The sequence below is a fragment of the Neomonachus schauinslandi genome, chromosome 8 (genome assembly GCF_002201575.2).
Source record: "Neomonachus schauinslandi chromosome 8, ASM220157v2, whole genome shotgun sequence".
NCBI lineage: Eukaryota > Metazoa > Chordata > Mammalia > Carnivora > Phocidae > Neomonachus > Neomonachus schauinslandi.
The window spans coordinates 72,621,393-72,640,670 of NC_058410.1; the positions used below are offsets into that span (position 1 = coordinate 72,621,393).

Here is a 19,278-nt window from a genome sequence, read left to right on the forward strand (position 1 = left end):
GTGGTTTAAAACAAGTTCTAATCTGAGGGAAGTTATAAAGGCTGCTATCTAATGTTCATGAAGTGGCATTTCTTAGGCTTTCAGTTTGTATTCTGAAAACATTCTTATGAAGTATTAACTTGTTTTGGAGACAATTTTAGGATATCTAAGGGAATTGGTATCTGCTGTCATTTATGAGCAACAGCCAAGTTTTACATCAGGGTTAAAGGATAGGGGTTTTGTTGTAGACAAGCTATTACCACAGATTAAAGAATACGGGTCTTGTTCATAATATAAAATCTGTAGAACAGAGGGTAGATTTCAAAATCTGGTCTAAGTGTAGAAACATAAAACATGCCAGAAGAGTTCTAACATTACATCTGATGTGGCTCTTTTAATGCTGTTTAAGTTCAAATGAAGGAAATTTGAATAATTATGGCATTTGTTTAATAATACTGCTTGCTGTTGAATATAGGTGTCCCAGTTTTTTCCTATGGGAATTAGGAAATGTCGGTACTGCGTCATTTGAAGACAAAATCGATAAAACGAGAAGCTCTGTATGCAGTGTGGGGCTTGAACTCAGGACCCTGAGATCAAGGGTCAGATGCTCTGCTGACTGAGCCAGCCAGGTGCCCTTATTTTTATGTCATGAGGAAAGAAACCCTTATGACCTCGTTTTTAAGAGTGTATCTTTAATACATTAGTATTTATGTTACTTTAATTGGAAGGCTCAGGAGTTTGGCTTCTAAAATTGCTTTAACTTCGTAACATGTCATGAGAAATTATAAAAGCATATATACTAATTGTCTTGGTATATTCAGTATTTGGAATGAGTGGTGGAAAACCAAAAGTAATGAGCAGTATGTCAAAGGCCATCTATAAAAATTGGTAGAATACACTTTCCAATTCTCTGCAGCCACATGCAACTATACACAGTTCTGGTTGGCAAAATTTAATACCTTGTTTGCTTTTTTCTTGAAGGTAAAAATCCACATGAATTTGCACACATTGAATTCTTAAGAATCCTTCAACATTAAGGACAGGTACATTTTCCTTTATGAACCCTGCTTAACTTCAGATTCATTCATAAGTAGAATTAAAATATGAAAAAGTTTTTCTAAAATTGTATCGTAAGAACTTTTAGTTGCTCTCTTGGTTTTCTGAAGATCATTTAGTTAGGACAGCATCAGCCATAGTTAGGACCCCAGCAGCAGATACTGTAGTTACTTCAGTTTCTTTATCTTTGCCTGGTGTCTCTTTTTATTAGTCTGTTTAAGTTAACTGGTTATGCAGTTTCTTCTCTATGGTCTCTTTTGCCTCTTAGAATGGAAGCTCCTTCAGGGCAGGGGAATCTGAACTAATGGTGTTAGGCATTTAAAAATATTCAAATATTTTTCAGTTTGGTGGGAAGTTAGTGTATTTGCTGAATTAGGCTTAATTGTGGCTTGCTAACTTGAAAAAGGAATAAAAATTTTAAACCACTGAATACACAATGTAGAAAGCTTTTTAAAATGAGCATGTAATGCTAGGGACCCCTGGGTGGCTTGGCTCAGGTCCTGGGATCGAGTCCTGCTCTCCCTCTGCCTGCTGCTCTCCCTGCTTGTGCAGGAGCTCTCTCAACAGTTTTTTAAAAAAATGAGCATGTAATGCTAATGTTTTAAGTAAATTAAGTTCATGAGGATTCACATTTAAATTGTACATCTGATGTTTTTAAAAAATCAAAATTGGAAGTTAAGAGAACAGTTGGCCTTGTGATATGTATAAAAACCTCTTTTGGGGGGTGCCTGGATGGCTCAGTCAGTCAGGCATCTGCCTTTGGCTCAGGTCGTGATCCCAGGGTCCTGGGATTGAGTCCCGCATCGGGCTCCCTGCTCAGTGGGGAGCCTGCTTCTCTCTCTCCCTCTGCCAGCTGCTCCCCCCTGCTTGTGCTCTCTCTCTGTCAAATAAATAAAATCTTAAAAAAAAAAAAAAGCTTTAAAAAAATACTGTAATTATTATAACCCAACTCAGCAATTTTCCTTTATGCTGATGTTCAGCTTAATTCTAAGTTACTGAATGAAACAGCATCCAACTACAACCCTCTTTATAAGGAAGGGGTACTTCAGTATTCTTGTTTTGCTGGTGAAGTGTGATTTTGTTTTTTTCTAAATTTTATCTGAGAGAGAGTGAGCATGTGTGTGTGTTGGGGGGAGAGATGGGAGAGGGAGAAGCACATTCCCTGCTGTGCCGGGGAGCCTGACGTGGGTGGGGCTCGATCCCAGGACCCTGAGATCACGACCCGAGCCAAAGGCAACCACTTAACTGAATGAGCCACCCAGGCATCCCTGGTTTTAAGTCTGTAAAATTTGTGTAAGCTTTTTTTGCAGAGAGGAAAAGTGATGATACCTGAGAAAAGCATGAAGGCTAGGTAACTATAAAGTTATGGTTAAGTTTCAAATTCTTGATAAAAGGTATTTCTAATTCTTAACTATCTAAAATGACTTTGAGCCATGGTTCTATCTGTATGCATAGTTGTATTTACCTTTCACTTGGCAGGTTGTTGAAATTAAATCACTTGAAAAGAGAGGCTCTGAATTTAAGGTATCATCTCACTATGATATATCTGTAACTTCTAGTTTGAGTAGTGGGGAAAGGTTATTTAACATGTTTGTGTATGCTTAGTTGATATTTTAGCTTGATAATATAAGATACATATTTGGAGAACAGGAGATAGTATATGAAATAGCAAATAGCACAGAAAGTCAGCATTTCTGTTCACATTCTATCCTATTAACAGAGATGACTCCTTTTTTTGGTCCTTGCAGTGGCTACTGTTTACATCTATCTTGATTACTAAAATTAGGCACTATTTACCCCTTGTGAAGAGTTTAGCTTACACTAGTTCTCTTTTTGCTGAACTATTTTAAATTCAGTCGATTACCTTTATTTCTCAAACTACACTTAAGCCTCTACTTCTACCAATTTTAGTATCTGTTTGCTCCTCACTATTTAAGGAAGCAGCACATGCAATATTTTGTTTCTTTAACTTCATCTCCCAATTCCCATTATCTTGTCGGTTGTCAGGTTTATGACACTTTATAACTGATTATCTTATTTTTCCTCTAGACTGAAGATAGATAAAATGTAGCATTTGTAATGGATAATTTATTTAGATTCCCAGGTAATCCTATTTTGACAAAACCTGAGTCCTTTGGAAAGCAAAATTTAAGGTAGACCTGAACCATTTTTTAAAAAATTTTTATTTTAAAGATTTTATTTATTGTTCAGAGAGAGAGAGTACAAGCAGGGGCAGCGGCAGGCAGAGGGAGAAGCAGGCTCCCCGCTGAGCCAGGAGCCGGATGCGGGACTCATCCCAGGACCCTAGGATCACGACCTGAGCCTAAGGCAGCCGCTTAACTGACTGAGCCACCCAGGCATCCCATGACTTTAATTTTTTTCTTGAGTTTTTAATTACCTTTCTTTTTGCTAAGTTCTTTTGGTTATTTAATCATATTTAATGCTCTGTATACTTCTGTCAATGAACTCCTATCATACTAGGATTCCTTTTTCCATTCCATTGCTGGGTTCCACTGTTCATAGGTTCCATAGCTTCCTCTTAGATTCCCTTTTGTTCTTGCTGCAATATGTTCACTGGTAATATTGTCAGAAAAGGTACATGAACTGTAAATAGTCTTGCGTACTGGAAAATGTTTCACCCTCACTGTTGATTGACAGTTTGGACATAGGATTCTAGCTGCAGTATCCTTTTCCATCAGAACTTTGGAGGTATCACTCCACCGTTTAGTCTTATAAGTTGATCGAATGCAGTTCTTACTTTGTAGGTAATCTTTATTTCTTACGCATTTAGATTTTTTTTTGTTACTTGGTTTTCTAAAGTTTCATGGGACTGCATAGGTTTTTGTTTATTTTATTTTTTTTTTAACTTGAAGTCTTAAGGGTTTCTGAGTTGCTGAGAATTTTACTTTCCAGTTTTCTCCGTTTTTCTGCTTGTTTTTTGAAGCTGGGATTGAAAGAATTGGGCTGGATTGATTGTCTTATGTTTAAAAATGTCTTCATTTGGGGTGCCTGGGTGGCTCAGATGGTTAAGCGTCTGCCTTCAGCTCAGGTCATGATCCCGGGGTCCTGGGATTGAGTCCCACATCAGGTTCCCTGCTCCGCAGGGAGCCTGCTTCTCCCTCTGCTTCTGCCCCTCTCTCTCTCTCTCTCTCACTCTCATGAATAAATAAAACATTTAAAAAAAATTTCTTCATTTATCACTAAATTTTTACACTTTATAAAAATGTTACCTGCCTCCTGCCCCTTCCAGAACATAATATTGTCTTGGGGCACCTCGGTGGCTCGGTTGGGTGTCTGTCTTGGGCTTGGGTCATGATCCGGGAGTTCTGGGATTGAGCCTTGCATCGGGGTCCCTGCTTGGTGGGGAGTCTGCTTCTCTCTCTCCCACTGCCCCTCCCCCAGTTCCTTCTCTTTCTCTCTTAAATACGTAAAATCTTAAAAAACAATGTATATTGTCTTTAAATTTTAGCAATAGACCAGTCTGTTCTTACTTTATATATATACTATCTTGCTCATTCTTGAATTCTGAAGATTTTTAAAAAAGTTACCAGTTACAGGATGCGTTAAAATATTCACTTTGGTTATTTACTTTTTGTGCCTCTTAATTTTTTTCAAACGTTTGGTGGTTCTTCATTATTCATATTTATGAAAGAAGGATTTGATAAAAGTAGTCTGTTACAGATGGCTGACTGTAAGTGCTGTGTGTGTGAGAACATCATAAGGACTAACGGGCTCTATTTTAGCTTCCTTGGGAGCAGGAAGGCAAACAGGGTACTCCTCCATACCTGAAAGAAGAATGCCTGATGGCAGGAGTTCTGACCCTTCCCAGGCAGATTATTTGCTGTGGGGAGGGGGATAGATCCTGAAAGCAGCCTCACAACTGTCAATCACCACCTAATTTCTTCCCCTTTTACTTGCAACCTGGAGGTCTCACCTTTTCCTTTCCACTCCTCTCTCCCATGAAAACGGCTCCTGTTTCTTGTAGTCTTGTAAGTGAAAAATTAATATGAGCCTCAGTTCTTCATCTTTTCTACCTAAATTGTGAAACTTAGTATGAAAAGTGCTACTTTTAAATGGACCTAGGTAGTAAAATACAACAATATGTGTACATTATCTTGCATTTATTAGAAGAAACTATCTTAATCTGTATTACCACATTCATGTTAATGGCTCGTTTAAAATAAATTGTCTAGGAAAAGTTTGAATAAGTCTTACTGGAAAAGAGAACAGCACCTAGCATGCTAAAAGGGTACATAGGAGACGTTTTGTGACTAAAGATGCAAGTTTAGTGACATTCTTGAGTGGGCAAATTTTGAAGGCCTTTTGGGAATAGTAAAATAGGTTTTGTCTTAGCATACAATTTCTGAACATTTAAAAAGAAACCATTGAGCAGTATTTTGTTTTTCCATTTATATTTAACACAGCTACCTTGGTGTATGCTATTTTACCTGGTAACGACTAAATTCCTTATTTTGGGAGAGATCTCTCAAACCTACCTTTTCCAGATTTGACAGGAGTCCGTGTTAATTGTGGAATGTATTCTTTTATACTTCTGTTACATGCTCTGCTGATTAGAATCTAAATCCTTTAAAATTTTTCCACATAAAGGCAATTCAGGTATCTTAGATCAGTTTGGCTATTCTTAAGGACTGCTTCCAGGTATTAAAACATTAGGTTTTATGATATTATATATTTTGTTGATACCATGGGAGAAACTGACTTTTGAGGTTTTTGGACACATACCCCACCCCCCCCACACACCCACATACCCCAGGAAACTGAAGAGGAAAATAAAGCTTAACTCTAGTATACCTAGACCCGTTCAGTAAAATTGGACATACAGCATGCTAATCTCTTGTATTCGTATGGCTTCACCATTCTAATAAGCTTGATGTTAGCATGTGTGTGTATTTTTTTTTTTTTTAAAGATTTTATTTATTTGAAAGAGAGAGCGAGAGAGGGAGCACACAAGCAAGGGGAGTGGGAGAGGGAAGCAGGCTTCCCGCTGAGCAGGGAGCCCGATGCGGGGCTCGATCCCAGGACCCTGAGATCATGACCTGAGCCGAAGGCAGACGCTTAACGACTGAGCCACCCAGGTGCCCCAGCATGTGTGTGTATTAAATTTACAAAAATATAGGTTGCTCAACCAAATTGTGTGCATTAATACAGTCAACAATTTCAGTGATTTAGATACTTCCTTTTAATTCCCAGTAGTTCTAGGTGAAAAATAAAAAAATATTTCTTCCTAATCATTGAGGCATCTAATGAGGGTACTATGTACAAACACAATATAACCTCTTTGTCCTGGATAAAAGAGATACTAAATTTTGATGTTTTTTCCAGCTCTCAACATTTTATAAGGTACAGCTTTTGGTTTTGGTAACATTGCATCCAGAGGATTTATTACTTCCTTTCATTCATACTTCTGTGAAGGCTTAGTTTCACAAAATAGGAAATGTTAAATTAAAAGTCTTCATTCACACTGTAATCAACAGGTAATACCTTACATGTATGAACATTTTCTGGAATATTTTTGTGATCCTTACTCTTTGAGGGGAAGAGAGTAGGATGCTTATTTCTCTTAGAGGTAGGGAAATATTGAAGTCTGTCTATATTCTGAGGAAGAAAACTATATCAAGCCCTATATAGTTCATAGGGCATTATTCAAGTTATCCCCAAATTCCCTAAATTACTGTGTTAATATTACACTAGTATGGAGGCAGCCTGAATCATTTAGATGTCAACTATTTGAGCAACATGGATCTTACGTGGTAGTAACTATGTTTTTTATTTTTTTAATTTTTATTTTTTTAAGATTTTATTTATTTGACAGAGACACAGCGAGACTATGTTTTTTAATCTTTAGAATTAGTGTTCATTTATCTCAAGTCTCTTAGTTCTGTAGTTCTAGGCAAAACACATTTGCTGTAATGCTAATATAAATGAACCTGTTCAGGAAATAAAAGACCACATAAGTGCTAAACCAACCTCCCAAATTTGCTTTATTGCTAGTAGCTCAAACGTTTTCTAAAAATTGTAGGGCTAATATAATCAAAATAGCAAAAGGGTTCACCATAGCACCAGCAAATTGCCTCCCCCACCCTCCTGCCCCAGTAGAAACCCTGCATTTTTCATTATCAGGATAAAGCATTTTGCACTTTTTTCTAGGTAGCTTGGTGGTTTGGAATGGTACCCTTTTCGATTGATTTTTCTCTCCCCTCTATTTTAAAGAGCTGTTCACAGGATATCAATAGCCTGATATGAGAATTATTTTTTTAAAAAGTTTTGACCTCTGAGTTGTTACATTGAATTCTTGGGAAGTTTTTTTGTTTTGTTGTGTAAGGTTCTCTAATCTCCGATCACCTCGTACTTACCTTTCCTTATTTCCCTTTTTCTTCATTTGTACTTGTTTCCTTCATCTCATCTACATTCACAGCTTCATATCACATCTATGTGGACTCCTGTTTTACTGTCCAGGCTTGTTTATTTTCTGTGTTATGTGCAGATCTGCATTTCAGCTGTTTGTTGTACACAGAGTGCTCTGCTGTCAGTGATTGTGTCAATTTCTCTTTTCACATCCGGCTGCATTGATCATTTACCATTTACCATTACTGAATAGGCCTGAAATGTCCTCTCTCACCAAGTCCTAACCTACATTCTAGGACGTTCAGGTCTGACTGAACTTCATATTTATTTTGAATGAATATCTTAAATGGTTCTTAAAAACCACATTTACAAGTGGCACATTTAATTATAATGGCTTGCCACGTCTGTACCTAGAGTCTACAACAGCACTGTCCAATAGAAATAAGATGTAACCCACATATCTAATTTAAAATTATGTAATTTAAAATTTTGTAATTTGGCTCAACCTTCTATTCTTACCTTTCATTATATATATCTGTAAACTGCTTGCCTTGTCTATCTTTGGCTCACTTTTCGTTCTACACCCCCAAGCCAACCCCTCAAACAAAACTCCACTTCAGCCAAAATAGTAAAGTCTTCTTGCTGTAGGTACTTTAAAACTATCAACAAAATATCCCTCAGGAATATATACAGTTAGGAGAACATCAAGATAAAACTTCTGCCTTTGGCTTTCTGGAGTTTAAATAGGGCTACTAGGTAATTTTTCTTCCTTGTGCTATGGGTTTAAATTTATCAACCTCCGGGCGCCTGCGTGGCTCAGTCGTTAAGCGTCTGCCTTCAGCTCGGGTCATGATCCCGGGGTCCTGGGATCGAGCCCCGCATCGGGCTCCCTGCTCCGAGGGAAGCCTGCTTCTCCCTCTCCCACTCCCCCTGCTTGTGTTTCCTCTCTTGTTGTGTCTCTCTCTGTCACATAAAATCTTTCAAAAAAAAAAAAAATTTACCAACCTCTACTTAAAGGTAACTTTAGGTGCAAAACTATGGTTTTAAAACATCTGGCCACATTTGGAAATCTGATGTTTCGGGGCACCTGGGTGGTACAGTGGGTTGAGCGACTCTTGGTTCTGGCTCAGGTTGTGATCTCAGGGTACTGGAATCGAGCCCTGCGGCAGGATCTGTGCTTAGTGGGAAGTCTGCTTGAATTTCTCTCCCTCTGCTCCTCCCCCCACCCCCCCTCGCTCGCTCTCAAATAAATCTTTAAAAAAAGTCTTATGTTTCAATGCTTTGTAATTACAAGAAGAATCTTAAGGATTATTTAAATTATATATTCATTTATTGCTGCTATTCTTCAAATTCATTGTTAACTGTATGTGTTAATTGCAATTTCCCATCCTCTACCATGATCAATAACAGTTTAATGTGCTGCTTTACACTGGGAAAAAAACAAAGTTATGAAATTTGACAGGGGTGAATATGTAAACAGGATTAAACCAATTTAAGAATAATACACGTGCTATCAATCTTTGAAAACTCAAGACATGAAAAGGACTACTTATATTTAGATAGGGATATTTCTTGGAGAAGATTTCTTCTTAGCCCCAAGAAATAAACTAAGCTAATCTATTTTGTTATTTTAACTGGAAATAGAGTTGCTCTCTGAACATATGGGACCAAGTTCTTAATTACACTGAATAAATAAGGCTATATTTCAAACTTCACAGTTGAATAGTAGAGGCCAAATGACTTTTTGATAGTGTTAAAAATTCTAATTTAAAAAAAATTTTATGTTGTTTTAAAGTTTATGTGAAACCTATAAATTTAAAGAAACATAAATTTAAATGGTAACTGCCTTTCAATATATAGGGGAAATTTTCCAATAAAGTTTTAAAAATAACTTCCAAAATTACCTTTTCTACTTGGATATACTGTATTTTTTTTTTTTAAAGATTTTATTTATTTGACAGAGAGAGACACAGCGAGAGAGGGAACACAAGCAGGGGGAGTAGAAGAGGGAGAAGCAGGCTTCCCACAGAGCAGGAAGCCCAACGCGGGGCTTGATCCCAGGACCCTGGGATCATGACCTGAGCCGAAGACAGACGCTTAACCGACTGAGCCACCCAGGCGCCCCTGTATTCTTTCTTTTCTTCTTTTTCTTTTTAAAGAACATTTTAAGTAATCTCTATGCCCAAAGTGGGGCTCAAACTTAACAAATTCAAGATTGTGAGTTGCATGCTCTATTGTCTGAGCCAGCCAGGCACCCCAAGTTTATTTTCTTAGAGCTAGTCTCAGATTACCAAAATTTTAAGGCTGCTTTTTAGGGAAGATAAAATTGATTTTTAATTCTTTGGTAGCAACCTTCCTAGAATTGGAATTGAAGTAACAATATTAGTGATTTTCACAATTCTGAACCAAGCCTAGTTGCATGGTGGTTTATAGGTACCATATGAAAATGCTTTTGTTTTTATATTTTAGTGAATAGCCTACCTAGAGGTAAGGGGAAGGATGGCAAAGCCTTTCCAAAATACTTTCAGAAGTTACTGAAGTCAATTGAAAGCTATATTTAAACACCTGAATACAGTTAGCATTTTTCTTTTTATGAAAGGAAACCAGTGTCTCTGTAGTTAATACGAGACATAAGGCGGAATGTTTTACTTATTTAAAGGGTAAGTTTAAAAGTAGACAAGAGAAACATTGGCCGTCTTATCCAATATAATGCTGGTGTTAGAATTAAAGTGCCTTTTCCAGTCTTTAATACTTATCAAACAGGCAGGTGAGTGTATTTTCAGTTTGTAATCAGTTATGAAATAATTGACATTTTCTGAAGTTATGACCATCTACCTAGTTCCATGAAAGTGAGGTTTGAGCGGATGGTTATTCCATCGTGTCTTATAAATAAGATGACAAACATTAAATGCTTTACTTTTTTGGTGCTAAGGTGTAATGAGACTTCCCAGAATTCTATGGTCAAAACAGCTCTTTTACCCAGATAGGATCTATTTGAGCCATTGATTCTATAAAGTTGTAGTCCTTCATATCTTCCCATTGGAGGTTTTACATCATGGCCATGCAAAAAAAGGGGGGGGGTAAATATGAAAGTAATACCTGCCTTTAAAAAAAAAAATTATCAGAGAGCAAGCGCACAAGCAGGGGAAGCAACAGGCAAATGGAGAAGCAGGCTCCCTGCTGAGCAAAGAGCCTGACTTGGGACTGGTTCCCAGGACCCTAGGATCATGACCTGAATCAGAGGCAGATGCTCAACTAACTGAGCCACTCAGGCCTTCCTGCATTTTTAATTTTTCAAACTCCTACCTGTAAAAATCCCTTAATGCTCTTCCTTGAATTACTCTCCACTGTAGTTCCTTTTTTGAAAATCAAGGAAAGGAACGTTTCTTAGGGCAGTTTAGCTGCTCCTTTAACAGATGTTATATCCAGAGGTTGATACATAGGGGTAAGTTGTGGGGGGAAGAGGGCATTATGAAATGTAAAGTTAACACTGGGGCGCTTGGGTGGCGGGTGGTTAATCGTCTGACTCTTGGTTTTGGCTCAGGTCATAATCTCAGCGTCATGAGATCGAGCCCCATGTCGGGATCCATGCTCAGTGCAGAGTCTGCTCGAGATTCTCCTCCCTCTGTCCCTCCCACTCATGCTCAGTCTCTAAAATAAATCTTAAGACTAAAAATAACATTACAAATGCCACAAAAAGGTAATATGAACCTTGATGCTTTGGGACACAGTGGGGGGAAAGCAGGTTTGGGTATGCCAATCCTGTTCCAGGAGAGCATGTTCCAAATTATAGGAGGCATCTGAGAGGGAGAGACTGAAATGAGTCCTAAGGGTAATGTGTATGTATTCATCTATCCTTTTCCTGATCCACTATGCCATGCAGATCATGGCCCTCAACAGTTAAAATTTGGTGTATATTCTGGGTCATCAGAGTTAAGTAGGCCTAATTACTGGGATTCAGGTATTCAACACCATCTTTTCAAGCTCCCGTACCAATATAAGCAATTTGTGCAGTTTGCTGGTGGGGTTGGGAGAATCAGGTTTAATTAGAAGCATTTTAAATACTTAACATTCCCTATTGCGTGACTTGTGAAAATTAAGTGAAAGCAGAGATAAATCCTAGTTTTTGCTTAAATTACTGTCCCCACTAAAGAAAATTTTTCTTTCCCATCTTTTGTCATTAAAAAAAAACTATTACTATTACAGCCTTTATATATAAACATGACCTGTATTATACATTTTCATGTGTCACATGTCTCCACTAGATTGTAAGCCTTTGGAGGTCAGAAAAATGCATCTAAATCATTGTATCTGCCACCTCATCTAGTACAGTGCCTTATATTTGCTAAATCAATAAATATTCATTAAAATAATGGAGCTTTTATTGGATGGTAGTATAATGTTTGAGCCCTTTAGATGAATGCATTATCAACTATTTTTTACTTTTTATAGTTTGAAAATGTATCCCTGGCATACACAGTAATTGTGGCATTTATCTAAAATTTACACATTTAATTGTACTGGCTCTCCGCAGCTAACAGCTACTCCACAGTCTGGAGTAGCACTGTCCAGTAGAAATATAATGTAAACCACTTACGTAATTTAAAAATTATATTAATAGTAAAATTAGATTAATGTAGCCACATTATAGAAATAAGAAACAAGATTATTATTTTTTAGCTCATTATTTCGAAAAATCACCAACATTTTTAATTGTTTTAAAAATTGAGACCATTTATATTCTTTTCGTGTGAAGTCCGGTGTGTATTTTACATTTACAGCACATGTCTATTCAAACTGGCCACATTCTAAATGCTCAGTAGCCAGATAATGGTCAGTGGCTACTGTATTGGACACTGCAGGTCTAGAACTTTAAGGGCAGGCAGTGAACCTCTTTGGACCTATCTCTTATTAGGTATCAGCTGTGATTTCAGGTTATTGTCACTTTAGGTTATTATCCAAATAAAGGTAATTGGTTTGCTTTTATCACATTCATAGATTCATACAATAATTTAAGAAAAATTTTGTATTAAGCGTTGTATGAAGACATTTAATAGGCACTTTCCACCCAACTTAATCTCTAAAACTTCTGAAGAGAGATATCTGTTTTAGAGTTGAGGATGCAGGGGTTGAAGTAGATCAAGTTAACTTTGCTCAATGAAATACAGAAGGTGGAGCTGGTTTCAGAATCAGGATTGATTGTGGATATACCTTATCCCTGTCATTTTGGGTTATTATCCAAATAAAGGTAGTTGGTTTGGCTGCTTTTATCACATTCATAGATTCATACAATAATCTAAGAAAAATTTTGTATTAAGCATTGTATAAAGACTTTATTTTATTTTATTTTTTAAAAGATTTTATTTATTCATTTGAGACACAGAGATACAGAGATAGAGAGAGCATGAGCAGTGGGAGAGGCAGAGGGAGAGGGAGCAGACTCCCGGCTGAGCCAGGAGCCCAATGTGGGGCTCGATCCCAGGACCCGGGGATCATGACCTGAGCTGAAGGCAGACGCTTAACAATCTGAGCCACCCAGGCGCCCCGTATAAAGACATTTAGTAGGCACTTTGCATTTAATAGGCATTATCCCTGCTTGAAGTTCAAAACTTAATACAAGTTTTTTAAGAAAAAACTTCAAGCTCTGTGTATGTGTTAAAGTAGATACTAGACCATAAGGTTAATGAGAAAACATCTAGTAAAGTAAAAAGTTATTTTATTTGACGAGGTCTGTATCAACAGTAAATTTTTTTTCTTGCTTTAGGTGTGGATTTTAAATAGCTTTTCATAGCAGAAATTTATTTTTGCTTTTCCCATTTCTAAGCATAATATGAAAATTTAAATTATTCTAATTGCCTCTACTGAGAAACTCATATGGGAAAAAGTCTAAGTTGGATGTCTAAAAATGTCTAATTTGAACTGGAAACATTTTATCTTTGAAATGTACTGGTTCTCAGTGCAAAGTTGAACAGTAATTTCAGAACAAGCCTTTAAGGAAATAAAGTATTTAAACAAAAAGGACTGGCAGTGTAACTTCACAGAAAAGTTTAATAAAGTAACTTGCCCTAGTATTACTCAAGTACATAGTAGGCCCTTGATACATGTAGATTAGTTCAACATACACCTTTTATACTTTAGTGTACCCTAAAATGTTCATATAAACAAGGGGTTCTAGATTAAAGATAATTTTAAAAAGGCTGCAAAAGTGCAATCAGTATACTAAATATTTAATTGTGTACCTTAAAACATTAAAAAAAAGCACTAAGTTTTCCAGTGATGTTACACAGTATTTTAAATGGTTTAATAAGAAATGGTACAGCATATTTGTGATGTTAGTTTAGACAATACCTAATGATGAGGACCAGTGAAATGTTATATACCACTGTGGAAAACCATTCTAGGAAGAAATTTGACAGTATCTTGTTCTTACCCTTTGATCAAGCAACTGTATTGATGTTGATCCTAAAAAAATAATTAGAAATGTGTATAAATTTACAATAGAAAATGGTAATCATTATGTCAATGAAATTAAATGGCATTAATAGTTTAAAGACAGTACATTCTGAAGGAAAATAATGCATCATTGAAGATGATCTGTGTATTCATAATAACATGGGAAAATATTCATGAAAGCGTACATGCACCATTTTTTTAAAAAAAAACTAATTTCTGAACGTATCTGTTCTGCACTTCGGAGGGTAAGATCTTAAGGAAATAAAAATGACGCGCCGACTCTGGGGTTAGAACTACTTCAAATCCCGGTTTTGCTAGCTGTAGGATTCTGAGCAAGTTCCTTTACGTCTCAGTAATCTAGCTGTGAACTGGGAAAATCAGAGTACCTCCATCATGAGGTGTGGAGGTTAAATTAAAGTGTTTAGCGCGCCGCCTAAATAAATGTTAACTTGTTACGATGTCTTCCTGCATTTCTCAGAGTAGCGGAAAATAGGAAATTAAAATTCAGAAATAGGATAACTTAAGCGAAAGCTCCACGAGGCAAAAGGGATTTAACCTAACTTGCCAATTTGCCTTGTCCAAACGCTTGGGATTTTGATTAGGCCCGCGAGGCCGTGGTGACCTGAGCTCTACCTTGCCCCTGAGCGCGCAGAATATGCTCTCGCAGGGGTGGCGGCCCGGTGGGTTTGACTCCCGTATTCCAGGGATGTTTTACTCACCCCCTCCGCCCCCCCCCCCCCCCCCGCCAAGCCAATTAAGGACTCAGAGTCGTCCCCCTGTTCTCTCCCTTGGGCGTCGCGTAAAGCTCGACCTGTGCCCATCCGGAGCAGAGCCTACGTTCAGGAGGCGTGGAGAGTGGCGGGGGCTGCGACCACGCACTCCATCCCTCCGCCGGCTCGCGTCACAAAGACTACAGTCCCCAGCGGGCCTCGCGAGCTCAGGATGTCCCGCAGGCAGGGCCCGGCGGCTGCGCGGGGCTGTAGTTTCTCCCGTGCTCGGGCACAACCTTCCTTTTCTCCTCCGCGATACAGGCGGTTACTGGCTGCTGCAGCTTCCCCCCGATTTCCGAAAAAGGCTCCTCGCCAGTGGAGTCCGGCCCCTCGTAGGAGAGGGCGCGCGACCCTGGCCAAGAGGGCGGAGCGGGGCGACGCGCTGGGCCTCGCGCGGGGTGACGACCTCGAGCACGTCGTGCGGCAGTCCCCTCGGCCGGCAGTCGGAGGGGAGGGGGCGGGGGCTGCGCACGCGCGGCGGGGCCTTGGGCGGGGCCTTGGGCGGCTGCAGCCTCCGGACAGTCCGCCGGTCCGCGGCTGTGTGGGTAGCTGCACGGCCGGCGGGGCTGAAACGCGGGAGGTTGATGGGGGTGGCCTCGACCTCGGCCTCTATCTGTAGCAGAGCTTCGGCCACGCCAACGGAGATGGTGTCCTGGGTGAGGACGATGGGGGAGAAGCTGAAGCAGCGGCTGCGGCTGGACGTGGGACGCGAGATCTGCCGCCAGTACCCGCTGTTCTGCTTCCTGCTGCTTTGCCTCAGCGTCGCCTCCCTGCTCCTCAACAGGTAACGTCGCAGCGCGGAGCTGGCGGGCGGCTGCTCTGCGAGGCTGCGGACGGGGGCCCGTGTTACTTCACTGTGTGGAGACCGCTCGGGGCTGCGCCGCTGTGGCGTTTGCGGCCGGCTGCGAGGCCTTGGGAGCAGCGGCCTCGGGGAGCTGGGCGGAGCGTCCGGGCCCGGAAGTGCGAGCGGGGGTGGGGTGCGTTCCAGTGCCCCCTTTCCTGAGGCCGGGTCTCCTGAGACACCTGGCCCCGATTCTTACCTACTTTTCACCTGTTCCTTGAACCTGGGGCTCCCTCATCGCTGTTTTTCAGAGGAGTGAAATCTGTATGTGCGTTCCAATTTGAGACCTTGCAGGGTCGGTCCAGTCAGCTGACGAAGGAGGGTTCCAGGTCTTGTAGCAGCCCCGGTTTTAGGCTGACTCCCCCTCGTTCTCACCACACGCATGCGCACACACTGCACGCACAGTCTTCCAGCCGAAGGGCACGCACAGGCCCACACAGTTCTTACAGCTAAAGGACGCACACGCACGCTCACGGTCTTACAGCTGAAGTGCACACATCCACACACACGGTCTCTCAGCCGAAGGGCGCGCGCGCACGCACGCACACGCACGCACAGTCTGACAGCTAAAGGACGCACACGCACGCTCAGTCTTACAGCTGAAGTGCACACACCCACACGGTCTCTCAGCCGAAGGGCGCGCGCGCACACAGCACGCACAGTCTTACAGCCGAAGGGTGCGCACACACAGTTTTACAGCCCCATGGCGCGCGCGCACACACAGTTTTACAGCTGAAGCACGCACACAGGCACACCCACACTCTTAAAGCTGAAGGGCGCACACACACAGTCTTAACAGCTGAAGCGCACACATGTACACACAATCTTAACAGCCGCAGGGTGCATACGCGCTGTCTTACAGCCGAAGGGTGCGTGCACACACACATACAGTCTTACAACTGAAGCACATACATGCTCACAGTCTTAGAGCTGAAGCGCGCAAGCACAATCATGCCGTCGAAGCATGCACACGATCTCGCAGCCCAAGCACACACACTTTTACAACTGAAGCACACACACGCACACACTCTTAAGCTGAAGGACTCACACACAGTCTTTTTTATTTTTTATTACTAAAGATTTTATTCATTAGCGCGCAGGAGCAGGGGGATGGGCAGAGGGAGAGGGAGAGCAAATTCCCCACTGAGCAGGGAGCCCCACACGGGGCTCCATCCCAGGACCCTGGGATCATGATCTGAGCTGAAGGCAGACCTCAACCGACTGAGCCACCCAGGTGTCTTCACACACAGTCTTGTTGCCGGAGCTTTTCCCAAAGGGTGGTTGGTTAAAATGGATGATCGTAAAGATTTGTTGAAGTCAGAAAGCAAAATAGTACCTATCTCAGTATCTCTAAAATATTCCATAAGGGAAGATTGAAAGTTAAAATTGATAAATTCGGTTTACATTTTGAAATGGGAAGGTTCTGTCCCTGAAATAAATTTATTTCCTTCAATTAGCTATTTCCAGAAATCGTAACGATGAAATAGGTAGCAGAGGAGAACTTTTCCTTCAGATTATTTCCAAATTGCTCTTGGTGGAAAGAAGTCTGAGACACTTGTCAGCAACGGCATCTGCATGATATTTTTTCTGATGTTTTGAACATGAAGCCATCTCTACTCTTAATTTTGGGGTAGTTGATCCCTGAGGAGAGGAATGGGAAAACATTCGCCAGGAATTTGGTGATTTAATTTTGCTCTAAGGTAACCATTTCCTGTGACTGTTGGAGTTGAATTTTTTCCCTACGCATTTTGCTTTCTTGTTAGTTGACTCTGGGTTAATATATTAGGTTTAAGTAGCAACTGATATTTTACTGGAAAATGTGCTTTGATTGTGATAGTAAGATGTTTGATTTTAGGAATATGGAGGAAGGGGAATCCTTAACAGAGTGGAAATGAGTTATTAAATACTTACTTGCTTTCTGTCATCTGGAAGGTATTCTAAGCTAGATGAATAGCTTTAGTATGAAAGATAGGTAAAAGTTCTGTGATTAGTAAGTTTTGTCCAGGAATTCTTAACCTATCTCTTTTGGTAGATGGGTCAGTTTAGGTGTCCAAGGTAGGACATGCAAGATCAGGTTGAACTAGATTTCTGAGGTCACCTACTTAATTATAGCATATAGTGTTCTTTGTTGTTAAGAAGTCATACGATACCATCTGATCTCTGCCCTGTATCTTTATTTGTATTATGCAAAGAAAGAAGGATGTAATACATAAACGTTATCTCTGAGTGGTTGGATTTATGAGTGAAATTGTTTTTGCATACATTTTTTTGTATTTTCTTTTGTTACTGTTGAAAGCAGCAAAAGTGACCTTAAACATGATAGAACTGTCTTGACTAAAAGAATGGTTAGGGGCACCTGGGTGGCTTAGTCGTTAGGCATCTGCCTTCGGCTCAGGTCATGATCCCAGGGTCCTGGGATTGAGCCCCACATTGGGCTCCCTGCTTAGCGGGAAGCCTGCTTCTTCCTCTCCCACTCTCCCTACTTGTGTTCCTGCTCTTGCTATTGCTCTTGCTATCGCTATCGACAAAGTATATAGTGTGCTTTTCAGTGTATTGTGTGATTTTCTTTAGAACATGTGTGTACATTCATATGTACATACAAAGACGTATGTTTATGTATGCTTTGTCTATCTCTGGAAGATTGTTATATAAGAAAATGTGGTCCCTTCTGGGAGTGGGGAATATGAGGCACATTTATTCAGAAATTAAAAAAAAACATATATATAATAAAAGTATTAGGGGTATAATGATGAAATTTGAAATGAGAAGATAGGCTTAATGCATACCATCAATAAGTGATTTCTTGGGGCACCTGGCTGACTCAGTCAGAAGAACATGCGACTCTTGATCTTGAGGTTGTGAGTTTGAGTCCCAAGTTGGAGGTAGAGATTACTTAAAAAAAAATCTTAAATGATTTCGGGGCACCTAGGTGGCTCAGTCGTTAAGTGTCTGCTTTCGGCTCAGGTCGTGATCCCGGGGACCTGGAATTGAGCCCTGTGTCAGGCTCCCTGCTTGGCAGGAAGCCTGCTTTCCCATCTCCCACTCTTCCTGCTTGTGTTCCCTCTCTCGCTGTCTCTCTCTGTCAAATAAATAAATAAAATCTTAAAAAAAAAACCTAAATGATTTCTACACAGGCATTTCAACAGTTTTTAGAAATAACTTTAAAAGAAATTTTCAATTTAAAATCTTTACTGGTTAGTATGGAGATTTGGAGCTTCCCTTCTATATGGTTAAACTTAGAATATTAGTCTTTTTCAAAATTATTTAAAAAAATTTCTTTTAAATTTTATTTTAAGTAGGTTCTACATCCATTGTGGGGCTTGAACTCATGACCCTGAGGTCAAGAGTCACATGCTCTATCGACTGAGCCAGCCAGGCACCCCTGAGATTAATTTTTTCTCTTATAGTCTTGAAACTTTAAATCCTAAAGCTCTTTCAAGGTGTTATTTAGTATATAAATTTTTCTTTCAAAATGAATTAAGATCATGAATCTTTTTTTTTTAAAGATTTTATTTATTTGAGAGAGACAGAGATAGCAACAGAGATAGCGAGAGAGAGCAAGAGCGAGCAAGAGTGGGGAGAAGAGGGAGAAGCAGGCTTCCCACTAAGTAGGGAGCCTGATGCAGGGCTCAATCCCGGGACCCTGGGATCGTGTCCTGAGCCGAAGGCAGACTCTTAACTGACTGAGCCACCCAGGTGCCCCAAGATTGTGAATCTTATCTGTGGAAAGATAAATAGCTATAAGTTTTGGCTATTATAATGGCTATTATAAATGATTTGTGGGATGAATAGAGTAACATACTTTATATATTT

At 40.1% G+C, this 19,278-nt stretch overlaps 1 protein-coding gene across 12 annotated transcripts in view; it reads left to right on the top strand.

Annotated features, from left to right (window-relative positions):
* The first annotated feature begins 15,083 nt into the window (after positions 1 to 15,083).
* SNX14 (sorting nexin 14) overlaps positions 15,084 to 19,278 on the top strand; it is a 92,414-nt gene continuing 88,219 nt past the window's right edge. For 11 of the 12 annotated variants that reach the window (XM_021693572.2, XM_044917557.1, XM_021693573.2 and 8 more), the window contains exon 1: positions 15,084 to 15,408. In XM_021693572.2, the coding sequence (XP_021549247.1) occupies positions 15,209 to 15,408 (200 nt within the window). In that variant the 5' untranslated portion in view covers positions 15,084 to 15,208. The remainder of the gene's footprint in view (positions 15,409 to 19,278) is intronic. The other variant, XM_021693575.2, reaches the window with a different exon arrangement.